The 12,519-nt window shown below is 38.3% G+C and overlaps 1 protein-coding gene across 9 annotated transcripts in view; it reads right to left on the bottom strand.

Annotated features, from left to right (window-relative positions):
* Window positions 1-2,775: 2,775 nt before the first annotated feature.
* Window positions 2,776-12,519, bottom strand: part of CDCA4 (cell division cycle associated 4) — a 32,145-nt gene continuing 22,401 nt past the window's right edge. For 8 of the 9 annotated variants that reach the window (XM_052783379.1, XM_052783378.1, XM_052783377.1 and 5 more), the window contains one exon: window positions 2,776-6,444. In XM_052783379.1, coding sequence (XP_052639339.1) covers window positions 5,589-6,444 — 856 coding nt within the window. In that variant the 3' untranslated portion in view covers window positions 2,776-5,588. Of the gene's footprint in view, window positions 6,445-12,147; window positions 12,339-12,519 lie in introns of those variants that run through there. The other variant, XM_052783382.1, reaches the window with a different exon arrangement.

Genomic DNA, 12,519 nt, shown 5'->3' on the forward strand with positions numbered 1-12,519 from the left:
CAGCTTTGCAAAAGAACAACTACATTGTGAAAGACTGAAAATATTTCAATGCATACTCTGTTCAAAGGTGTAACCTAAAATTTTAGGGAGCTTATTTCAACAATCCTTAAAATTGAGCAGAGTAGGAAGGCAAAGATTTGGGAAGTTTTGTTTTAGAAACGGCTATTGCTAGTATTTGTAGACTTACAAGTCCAAATAATACGTAGAATTTGATTAATAAAAAAAAAAGGGGGGAGGGAACAGACACACACTCCAGACCCTAGGATAAGTATACCATAAGCCCACCATTGGCTGGACATATGCAAAAGACTTGGAGTAAAAAACAAACAAATCTTTGAAAAGCACTTTTAAGCTTTTACAAGTGCAGGGTCATTACAGGATTTAAAAGCACTCTGATCTTTTTAATGGTGAAGATCAGTTTTGATAGTTCTGCCATTTTTTAACAGGAGGACTTCCTAGAGTACTCCTATTCCAGTTAAGATAGCAGAGGGAATTTGGCCAAAAATGAGCTGCACTCAAATCAATTGTTAAACCCCGAACTTCCCTGTGGATGCAAGTTTAACTTGCCAGATCCACTCTGGAGGATTCAAAAGAAACAAACCATGCACCCAGCCAGCAGACGCAACAGGCTCGCTTCAGTCGCATCTAGCAGAAGTTCTCCATTCCCCCTACTGAAATACAGATAAGAACCTCCAAAGCTGTCATCCCACAGCACAGCCCGGGTGCCAAAGCACAGCCAGCCCAGCGTAGTGCTCTGCTAGGATAAATAGGTCCTAATGAGGGAAAAATGTATGGAATGAAGTTGCAACATTTTTTTCTTTTTCAATCAAGGCAAGATGCCTGTGAATGCTGGGCAAATACTTAAATGCCAAAAATCTTCCAGCTTCCCTGAACATCTGCTTTAATACATACTTTTATAAACGCACTTTGGCATCTTAACAGCTTAACTCTTCACTTCTAATATTGTTTTTTAATAGCTCAAAATCAGTTTCTCAACTAATTATAACTCGTCCTCCGCACAGAACTAATGGATAGTTTATTTTCTTTAGTGTATTTCACTCTTGCCTGACATGGAAAGTTAGTCTTTTTAAGTCTCCCTTCCAGTATACAGGATACTGAGCTAGACAGAGCACTCTGGGTCGTACCTGCACCTCCGCAGCTAGCCACATTTTAAACCAGCATTGCACTGAGCTTTGCTGCTCAGCACACTTCTAAGTTCAGATCTTTCAGTGTGGCTAAAATTGATGAAAGTACATGAAACCCTACACCACCTTTAAAGAGTCTCAACATGACCTGAAAGCAATACTTCAAAAATATTTCCTTGAAAGACTAAACTGCAGCATACCTTCACAAGGCAGCATTTTCTGTTGCTGAGCCTCAAGACCCATCAGTACAAGAGCAGGTCTACTGCAGTATCAGTGGTGTCCTGCTCAGTAATGCAGACAGTCACAGGGCCAACACCACAATGGTAACCACCTCACAGTCAAAGCCAGATTCCTGTGAAGAAGTTACTTCCAGACCTATGCTTTTCACACTGTGGTCAGCAGGCTCCAGGACAAAAGGCAGGACAAATTCCTCGTCTGTAAGTGGCAGCCAATGCAGTCTCCTCAACAAAATGAAGTTCACTGCAGAAGAGTCAGGATCTCATTTAGAGGTCCACAACAGGAAGAAGTTGGAAACCTTTAAACCTGAAGTCACTGGCGTAATTTGGATTAGCACAGACTAGCAAACAACCCTCCACTCGCACTGAGTGGCAGTATTTTTGTCCCAGACTGAGAAGTACGCAAGTCTGAAGTGTCAACAGTATGTGCATCAAGGACACTTGTATCTGATGCTTGCTTTAAAGCGTGACAACCCCTGAAGCAACACAAAGAACTGTGTGGGCCTGGAAGACTACGTAGGGCAGTTGAGACAAAAACCAGAGGACAGCAAAATGCTAACAAACATATGTCACCTGTTCGTAACAGGAATCCCCCCACCAGCCAGAAAAAATGCTCTGTGGGGACAGGACACATAAAAGGGATGCAACATTGTAGAAAAGGCTAGTCAAAACTTAGAGCTAACACAGCTTAAACATTAATAATGGCTAGAGTGGACAAAGCTACCAGCTTAAATATTAATAGCTAAAGTAGACAAAGCCTATAGATCATGGTATATGAACTGTAAGAACCGTATTGCAACATGCTGGATAGTTAACTACAGAATTGGCCGAAACAACGTGGGAGGAAGTGATATGGTGTAAGATGACCACGTAGCAACCGCTCAGGAACAAAACAGCAAACAAGTCAAACCAATACAAAGCAAGACAACCCCAGACCTGAATATTCCTATTGGTCCGAATTATTGCGTGAGAGGGGTGGGGAACTTAGACTGTAAGGGTGTAATTGCCCAGGGATTTCTTTTTTCTGGGTCCCTCTCCGGAGGCACCCGGCTCAAGCTGTAGCACTATTAATAAAAAGTACTTTCATAAAGGAATCTATCATTCAGCTTACACAGAAACCTTGAGTCAAGCCCTGTTATGGTGGCATGTGTAATTTCCGTAACAGCGAAGCTGTGTAAGGTATTTACAGTATTAAGTATTACAAGTATTTCTGGGGAGAAAGGATGGGGGGGGGGGGGGAATAAGAAAGAAAAAAAAAAAGGTACAAAAGCAGCAACCTAGGGAAAATGTTACATCTTCGTAAGCAAAAGACCAAATGAAGGATGGCAAGGTACCATGGTTTTTTGTTTCGTTTTTAAAACAGTCAAATACTGCAGGCTTCAAAATATAAATGGTTAAACTGCAAAACTGTGGCTTTTATTTCCAAACATACAATAAATAGGTCCACCACAACTAGCCTCTAACTTCATTTTACATGGAAGGATTTTAAAATTAGTTTGTGCATATTTAAAAATTAAACTTCCCTTTGCACATAATTCCATACATAACCGAACTGCATTACATACCAGCTTATGGTCTTGGCACTGTGATGCAAGCAACCAATTAGAAACAGAGCTTTGTAGCAAGCACTTGAACAAAAATTGCATTTTGAATTGTTGATAAAACATCTACCAACAATTTAATCTTTTTCTGAAGCATACAAAAAAACTTTAGCATGTAAATGCTGAAAAGCAAGTTGTCTTCTCTTGTGTTTCTGTAGGGGCTCCAACATGAGTAAGTGGATTTATTAAGCATTCACTATTTGCTACATAATACAATTTTCATACCAAAATATCTTTACTGCATAGTAACATTCCATATTTTCAAATGCAAAAAGAAATTAGATGCAGTCTTTTTATTTTATCCCTCATTACTGAATTTAAAGACATTTTTAACCACAACTCTGCTTCATCACAGTGCAGAAGGCCCTTAATATTTCAAGGATTTATTCAGTCATATCTTTAATACAAAAGTAGAGGCTGAGGAAAAGCCAGAGTAGTCTATACACAATGCACAATCTGTGTACATTCTGAAGCTGTACCTCTTCAAGAACTATTTATACACTCTTCAAACAAATCCCTTTATCCAGCAATTCAAAATACTTTAGATCAGAGGTTTTATATTAGAATCAATACATTATATGCATATAAATACATTTATACCCTTCGGTTGCTAAACAACCCAGATGGCTGCGAGGATGTGACCTGAACTGGTTCTCCACTGGTTTGGGATACCAAATTGTATCGGCAGCTAACTGTTAACCAAAATAGTCACAGTAAAAAATGGAGATCTTTGCACAAGGTAGGTGTGCCACAGCATCGGTTAAGACTAGAAATACTAGGTGACAACCCTGGCCCCTTCAATAGGGCCAGGATTTCAACTTCTGTGAGATGCAACACACAGGCAACATTTTTTTTCCTCTGCCGATGCCCCATTCATGAAAAGTCTCAGCAGAACAACAACCACCCCTGCCCCCAAAACCAACAAACCAAAGCAAAGCTTTTACAACTGCAAATTTTCTTACAAGACAGGTGCTGCAGCTTTCAAGAACAAAGTAAAAGTTTTATAATTAAAAAATAATAAAAAACCAACCCAAAAACTAATGTGCAAGTGTGTAGTTCAGAAGACAATAGAAAAGATCAATATAGACCTCAGTTCAAGCTGAAACACGGTATCCAAACTGTCTTATGGAAATAGTTCTCACTGCAAATCTCATCTTCAGTTAATTAGTGCGCTTATATGTACTTATATACACACCTGCCATAGACACGCACCCCTCCCTCCCCAGTACAATCTGCAGCATCGGCAGCAGCAACCACCACGATGCTTCCAAAGCCCACGCAGGCCCCAGCCCTGGCGCTGCATCTGGGCGGTCAGACCCCTGAGCTCCCACAGACACAGCTGCACGATGGTACTTGGTCATCGGCACTGACTCACCACGTATCAATGAGTATTTCAGGAGTATTCAAAGCAGTAAGCACTGGTGTAGTAAGAAGTGTTCTCAGCTTTGTTTCTTAAAGGATACGGACATGTTGACTCTTGAGTATCCTCCAAAGGTGCTAGAAGTTTTAAGTTTGAAGCGTTTCTTTCCACAATGCCAGGTATACAAATGTGTATCTTTTTAAATAATATTGCACATAAAAATCATCTTAAACTTTGTAGTGAAAGCAGGGTTGAAGGACAGTGTTTTCCAAAACAGATTAAAAAGCTACCTGTACATAGTAAGTTTTAATTTAAAGAACGCCAAGATTATTCAAAATCTAAGCACATAATACTGACAGAAAAATGTTAAAATTGCACAATCTACATATAAATTACATTTGTAAATACTTAAAAGTTTTTAAACATTGAATACCCTTGATTTCACAAATCAGCTAGGTCACTGTCAAAGGATCAGCTTAATGAGTTAGAAGTACTTTCCCCCAGAAAAAAAAAATAGAAACAAGATCTGCAGTCTTAGACGAAGCACTGGAAAGAGTTAAAGCATTTCAGCTCAGAGGTAGTGCTAAACACATCCAACTAGAAGTCCATTATATTTGAACTATGATGAAATAACGTAGTAAAATGTAGAAAGACTATAAAATTTACAAAAATAAATAGTTCTGAATGCTTTAGAAAATGCAAGAGACTTCGTTGATCAGTGTCTTGATCTGCTTTTCTGACGAAAAGAAAGCGAAGTGTGTCTCATTTTTAAAATATACCCATCTCTTGTAATGCGCCTGCAATCCACGCAATCCAACTATGCAACTTGATGTATGCCAACCTGGCATAGACTCTGATATTAAAAATAAAGTGGAGGCTTTGTAAAAGATCATCTCGTATGAAATTTGTTTTGCATGTAAATTCTTCTGACAAATTAAAAATTGCACATAAAAAAGTTTATTGAAAGAGGCATGAGGGGTGATAAGGGTATGTGCCTATTGTTCCACATACACCCTGGAAGGAAAAAGATGATTGCACAGTTCTGATAAATAAATATTTCTTTAAAAAAAAAAAAAATCTGCCACTTTTTTTGGTTTATAAGATTTGGAATTATTTAGAAAATCCCACTACGGACAAATTATTTTTAGTTTGTGTTTTAAAGAATTCTTTACAACTTTTCCAGTGGCTTTTATCCTGAAACCAAATGAAAGTGGCAGTTAATAAGTATCTTTGGGTAAAACAAGTATCAGGATCCAACAAGAATTTCCATGATGTGGTCCAACTCACTCAGATCTGTTCTACATATCTGAATGTTGCTTGCTGAAGAAGAATTACAAGATGGAAAGGTTTTCAATGGTTCTTCTGTAGCAAGAGATGGTGGTCTGGGTGGCATTAATGGAGGGCAGCAAAAGTCTGAATCATACATTGAAGTGTCAATATCTTCAAAAATGTCATCTATTGCCAAATCCTTCAAGTAGCTAGTTGAATTTGAAATCTCAAAGGAACCAAACACACATTCAGCTCCCTTCAAATCCTGTCTATCATCTTCTAGTTTTAGACCAGTATTTTCTGGAAACTTTGGCTGGTCATCTCCAGTAGGAACCAGACAAGTAGGCGGGCTTATATCTTCTACAAAGTCTAAATCCTTCAGAATAGATGAAATAGCAGATGACATATCATCATCTGAAACTATGAGCAGGCTATTTTCAATTGGGTCTTCTACAGACCGTAAGTCGCAACAGTTAGACTCTTGCTGACTAATACCTGAAGGCAACTGAAGAGAAATCCCAGATGACTCCATCCCTGTGTAGCTGTGAGAACTAGGAGTAATGCCAGGGCAGACATTAATTGGCTGCTGACTACTCTCTTGTCTCATTTCCTCTTGAATTTGCCGTACTGTGTTGGCTATGAGGACAGAGCGGTGCAAGTTCGGTTCCACCAGCATTTTGTATGTCTGTAACTTGGTGAGGCACATGTTAAGCACCAACTGCCTCTTAAGTGGATATGGCAAATTTCGACTGGAATCAAAGGCACTCGAGAGACCAGCCATGTTCTCCTCATAGTCACTCAGCTTGCGTTTTAGACCTCTCCCCAACATGAACCTGAAAGAGAGAAATTATGAATTAACCTTGGGCAAGACTATCACTTCTTCTGCAAGATCTCAACAGACGCTTTTGAAAAGTCTGTAGTGTACAATGTATTGGTTAACTTAGACTCTAATGCCATAGAACATTTAAAGACAGAATAAAGTCATACACCTGATACTACTTTCACTGAGAAGATGCACTTTCCAGCTCTACTATTTCAGAACAATCTTTTTTTTTTTTTAAACAGAAAACATGAAAGAAATATAGTAACTGTTTTTTAAAAAAGCTATATGCTTCTAGAGTTTTGGGTTTAAGGTTTACTTTTAACTCTACTATGAGAATATAAATTTAATTATTTAAAATCTTTAGTCGGTGAGCTTTTTAGCCTCTTATCCATTTAAATTAATAGCATACAAAAATTAATGAGAAATATCTGAATGTCCACATGAAATAAAATTGATGCTCATACTAAGGATTATAATAACTATACGAAAATGTTTCAACATTTTCATTTTAACATTCATTCCTAGGTACAGTAGGTAAGATTTTAAAGCTAGTTTCAACACCCATTTTTCTCTCATTACGGTATTCTTTATGTCTCACTCAGTCTCTCTGAGAACTCTCTGTAGAACTCATTTCTCTCCCTCTTGTTTGGTGACTTAAAGTTGTTTTACTACAGTTGAACCACCCAGCAAGACCAACAACAGGGCCTCCCATGGGATCCTTATATCCATGCTGTAGCTTAGTAGTTTAGCTAAATAGTGGGAGGAAATTTGGCTAGGCCACAGAGCTCACAGAATCATGATCAGTGCTCATGGCTGCTGGTTCACAACCTGCAACTGACTTAACACTAATGACATCCAGCAAGAGGCTATCAAATGGCATTTTAAAGTGACCAATTTTGATAAACAGCTAAAAGAAAAGAAATAGAATTTAGTTGCTTTCAGTCTGCTTTGTGTGCTTTTGCATTGAAATATGGTAGGTCTAGAACACTGTGGTACAAAAAACTGTATGCATGCACAACTAAAATACACGCGATCCAAACAAATACATGCTTGGATACTTTGCAATTACCATTCAAAATATCAAGTGTTTTATTAGGGACAACAAGCACTATGCAATCACTGATATAAACACAGAAAAGGAATATACCATGCACAGGAATACTGGTAAAATCTTGATGCGTCCACGGAATACAGACACCTTGCTCCCAAACAATTAAAAAAAAATTAAGCAATCATAAATTAGACACCCAGTGGCAGATTAAGGGCAGATCCTTCACACACAATGATCCAGACCCTGCATGCTGCAGAGGGCCTCCCAGCTTCCTTTTCATGTGAGCACTGGATACTGCCAGCAATAGCTCAGCTGATTGCCGCAGCTGCCAGCTGCTAGCCTGTTGCTAGACTTTTGGGGACAAGGAGAAGGCAGCAGGATAAAGCCTCTTTTACTTTTGGGATTTCTCCAGATTTGTAGGAAGCACTGCAGGGTTCCATGGCTACATCGATCTGCCTAGACAAGACTGTTGGAGAACTCGGCTCCTCTGGAGGAACAGGAAGTAAGCAAGCAGTGCATACTTCTCAGTAAGACACACAAGAAAAAACAGACAGATGCTAGAGGAGTTCAGGTTTAAGACTTCACGATCATACCCACTTTTTTTTTTTTAGGGACATATCTGGATGAAATTATATTTGTCATTAGAATGCATTTTTACATAACAGGTAGTAGTTTGGCCTATAGTTCAGTTTACTAACACATTCACTATTAGAACAACAACAACAAACTTTAATTACTTGTGATTTTACCAGTGCTGCAATTTTTTAACTTTGGAAGTCTGTTTTAGTCCAAAGTTTTCTGCTAAACTGCCACAGCACCAGCTGAATCTCTTTAAAAAACATAAGCTGTCTGGATGTGGTGTGCCTATTCACCTAGGTGATCTTCCCACACTTATCACGTATCGCTCCCCCATTCCAGCTCTCCATTTAGAGGAAAAAGAACCAGACAGTACTAAGCACTCAATTACAAACAAAATCAGAAGAAACCTGGATACAAAGTTCAGGCACCGAATATAATAATAGAAAGTATTTTCAGGGGCAGTGTGTGTGTCTGTCAGGCATCCTCAGTCAAACTGTTGACAACACTGTCAGCAACCAATAATTTTAGACACAATCTATGGAAAAATCACAATTATGCAGGACTTTACAGTAAAACTGTTGCTAAACACACCAACTCATAACATATCACGAAGAAAAACAGTGTCTGCAAATCCTGGAAAACTCAGAATAAAATTATTAACTCTCCATTTGAAGTAGCATTTAAGTTTTGTGTACTAAGGCATTAGCCCATACCATTACCATAAAGAATAAAAATATACATCAAAATGGCTATTTGTTCACTAAGCACCATCCTTCCCATACACTGCACACTAGTTTGTTTTTTTTTTCTCTCCACTAACTAAAGCAGACCAAAACTCGCTCACAAGGGAACAAAATTAAGACCATACAAGGAACAGTAATTCTAACATTTTATATGTTCAGAATGCTTGGTTTTGACGATTTACTGCTTTTAATATATTTTAAAATATATATCTACACTTCGTTAGACACACAGGAAATAGACTTATCTATTTGGATTAAATAATATTGATTTCTAATATCTCAAAAATGCGCTAGTATTTAAATTCTGTAAGCAAGCTTAAAGAGCAAGCTAACTATCATAGGGAAGGATATATAATTTCACAAAAACAACTTAAAATGAAATGTTTAACTTTTAAATTCATACAGTAGTTAGACTAAATATTCCATGCTCATATACACAGACACCCTCCTTTTCATTCCTCAATTTTCCTTCATAAAATTTGTTCCAGAGCATTCTAGAAATATGTAACAAAGCTTGAGCATGACAGCACTCTGAACAATAAAAATGAAGTGCAAGAAACATTATTTGCTCCAACTTCAAATGTTTCTACTTAAGACTCCCCACTCTCTAGATGTTAAAGATTTTTTTATTGTTTCTTAAGTACACAATCATAGTCCTATCTTATGTTTCAGAAATTCTGCCTGTTTAGTATGATTTTTGCCTAATTGCAAGGATCCCTAAGTCTCCCTCCAGAAGCTAGATGACTTCAGAGGTTACACAAAAATTTGGAAAAGGCTAATGAAAACCAGAGTACCACTGGTACAGTGGATTTAAAAATGACTAATGTCATGGTTGCTACAGGAGACATTAAATTTCAGTTCTTGTCAAACACACTCAGCTGCTGACCTACAAAAGATACAAAGCCCCTTTGTTACCAGCTAATCTACATTTTATCAGGCTTTCTGCTTTACTTTCTAGCACAAGAATTTCTGACAGGGTCATATCCTTAAACTACTCCATATTTTCTAAGTAACTTGTCCTTTTGTAGCATTGCGTATTAACACACACATCCCAAACCCAAAATTCACACACCGGTCAAATGCTCTCTTTTGATAGCATTACTTTGCAATATAAGATGTTGATCACATTATTTAATTATGCAGTGCTCCCCCCACTTCAATTTTTGGTACTAAGGAAAACAAACAGAAGTCCACACAAAAATCCACGCTACTACACCCAGACGATCCTGTATTACTGAGTGACTGCTGCACAGTTGTCAGTCCTTTCAATCAGCTGACAGAATGGCACAGCCAGTTCAAAGAAGCACAAGTTGGGCATGCTAAAACACAAAGAGTGACTAGAAACTGCACTCTCCTTACTCCAGCCTAATTCCAGGAACCTACTCGGATCTCAAAAAACTGGATCAAGTAACAGGATTTTGGACCGTGCCAATCTGATAACTCTGTAATTTGTAAGTAAATAAACTGAACAAAAATTAAAGTTTATGTCCACTTCAAATGTGAGGTGTATACATAGCTGTTCAGTAATAAAAGAATCAAGCAAGCTGGAAGTCACCCTTCTCTTGAACTTTTTCTTAAAAATTCAACAACCAAATTTTTTTTGAGTTCAGATGCTCTATTTTAGAATCTTTTGTCATGGAAAAAAAAAGAACAATGAGGAACCACACTACATCTCAGTAATTTTTTTCTGGCATTTTCTCATCTTCTCTCATTATAGTAATGCAAACTCAGCCACAAACCATTTATGGCAGAATGTTTTTTTAATTAAAATTATTTTGCAGATATAGAGAAAAGGAAGCAAAGTGAACTCAATGTTTAGGAGTGCCAAACTCTCCATTCATGTCACTGAACTACAAAGGAGACTGTACACAGAAATTCTGCCTCTGACAGCGTGTTCCTCAGTTCCTTCCAGTTCCATGGAGGACATTTCATAGAAACTCCTCCCTGCTAAGATGGGAAGCATCCATGCACTGTAATCCTACACCATACCAGGGTTTGAAAAAAACTTGGGAGAGAACAGCCACGTCCCTGGTTGGCAAATCCACACAGAATACCAAACAAACAGGCCTGGTCAGAGTGTGCAGCTACTCAGAAGAAACGTTCCAGGCTACCAAGAAAAATTCACATTGTGATGCGTTGTGGACAATACAGGACTCGTGCCACCATTTCAGAGGAAAAACACAGCTCCATCTGCCACAGGGTCTGATAGTGCAGTGCAGCTGCCACCGACACATGGTTAGGAAGTACAGCTGGAAACAGTCACAAAGAAGAACGCAGCATGTGAAAACCCTCAATTACTTCTATCTGGGCAAACTACTACTTAATTTTCTCTTCCTCACCTTCCAAAAAAGGTTTTAAGAGCAAGTTAAACAATGTTTAGAACTCAGAACCACAGAGAGCTTTAATTTTGGTAAAGAAAAGCTTCAAAAAAACATTAGTATATAAAACCTGACTGCCACAGTTAGTATTGTCTGAACATGAACTTTTCACGCACAAAACAAGCACTATAGTCAACTACACAAGAGTTATTCATTTACCATTAAAGAGTATGTTTAAATAGCAAGACCATCAATAAAATACTTGGCCTTCACTATGCAGGTCAAAATCATTTCATTGATAGTGGTCCCTTCTGGCTTTTCTTTTTAGGATATTATTGAATTCAGACTTGCTTTTCATACAGCCACAATGTTGCATTTTTCAGCCCCAGACTGTCCCAAAGTGAAAAATCACTTTTCTGGTAGGACAGAAATACCGGATTTGAATAGTTGTAAGCACCTCGTAAGTGAAAGCTGCCTGTCTCATTTTCAGTAACACAACTTAAGTATTAAAATCAAAATTAGAGACTCCTTGCTGTTCTAATTTGGGTATTTCCCTTTCAAAGTCTCCTTTGGCTCATAACTGTAGAAAACATGTAACAATAAAAACAGACAAAAGTCTCTTTGGATTGTAAACTTCCTAGTGACAGACCAAAGCCAATTGATAACCTGATTTCCTGCTCTCCCCTCTCTTCCATGGACACACATTTCACAAACACACATCTATCTGCAGGAAGTGCAAAGGAAGACAAACATCCCTACAGTTACGGTTATTTCCCAGAATTATTTGATGTATGCCACACACTATTTTGAACTACAATCCTTCCCCTACCCAACATACATTTCAGCTTAGGCAACACAACTTCATTAATAGTTTTAATTAAGTGGTGGACTGGCTCTTGACTTGTATTCCATGTATAAGAAGCTGCACAAGAAAAAGGTAAGGCTGAAGGTACAGTTAACAGACACAGTGTAAATCCTTTCTCCCATCCGGACTTAACACTGATCACTTAAACATGACTTACATAACACAGTAAGCTGTCAGACAACACAGAACAGTGTATCTGATCTGGTGTCATCAGCAAGCACTGGAGATCCCCATAACATCACATCTTGGCCAACAGCAAAAATTAAGAGGAAGTGAGCGAAGAAGGATTAAATAACTTAGAAAACACCAAAGTAAAAAGTAATTTGGAACTGAAGACACTTTAAAATACACAAAAATGTATTTAAGTCCATTGCCTCCCCACCACCCCCAGCCCTGCCCCAGTTTAGCAGAGATGAGTAACTGTTGGAGAAGGCACAAGTGGCTAAAAGTGCACATACAGGGAGGAGTGCGGTCCTACCAGCTTAATCCCATACCTCAACTCCTATGTAACAACTTCTTTACAGGAGTT

Source organism: Harpia harpyja, chromosome 3, assembly GCF_026419915.1.
Source record: "Harpia harpyja isolate bHarHar1 chromosome 3, bHarHar1 primary haplotype, whole genome shotgun sequence".
Taxonomy (NCBI): domain Eukaryota; kingdom Metazoa; phylum Chordata; class Aves; order Accipitriformes; family Accipitridae; genus Harpia; species Harpia harpyja.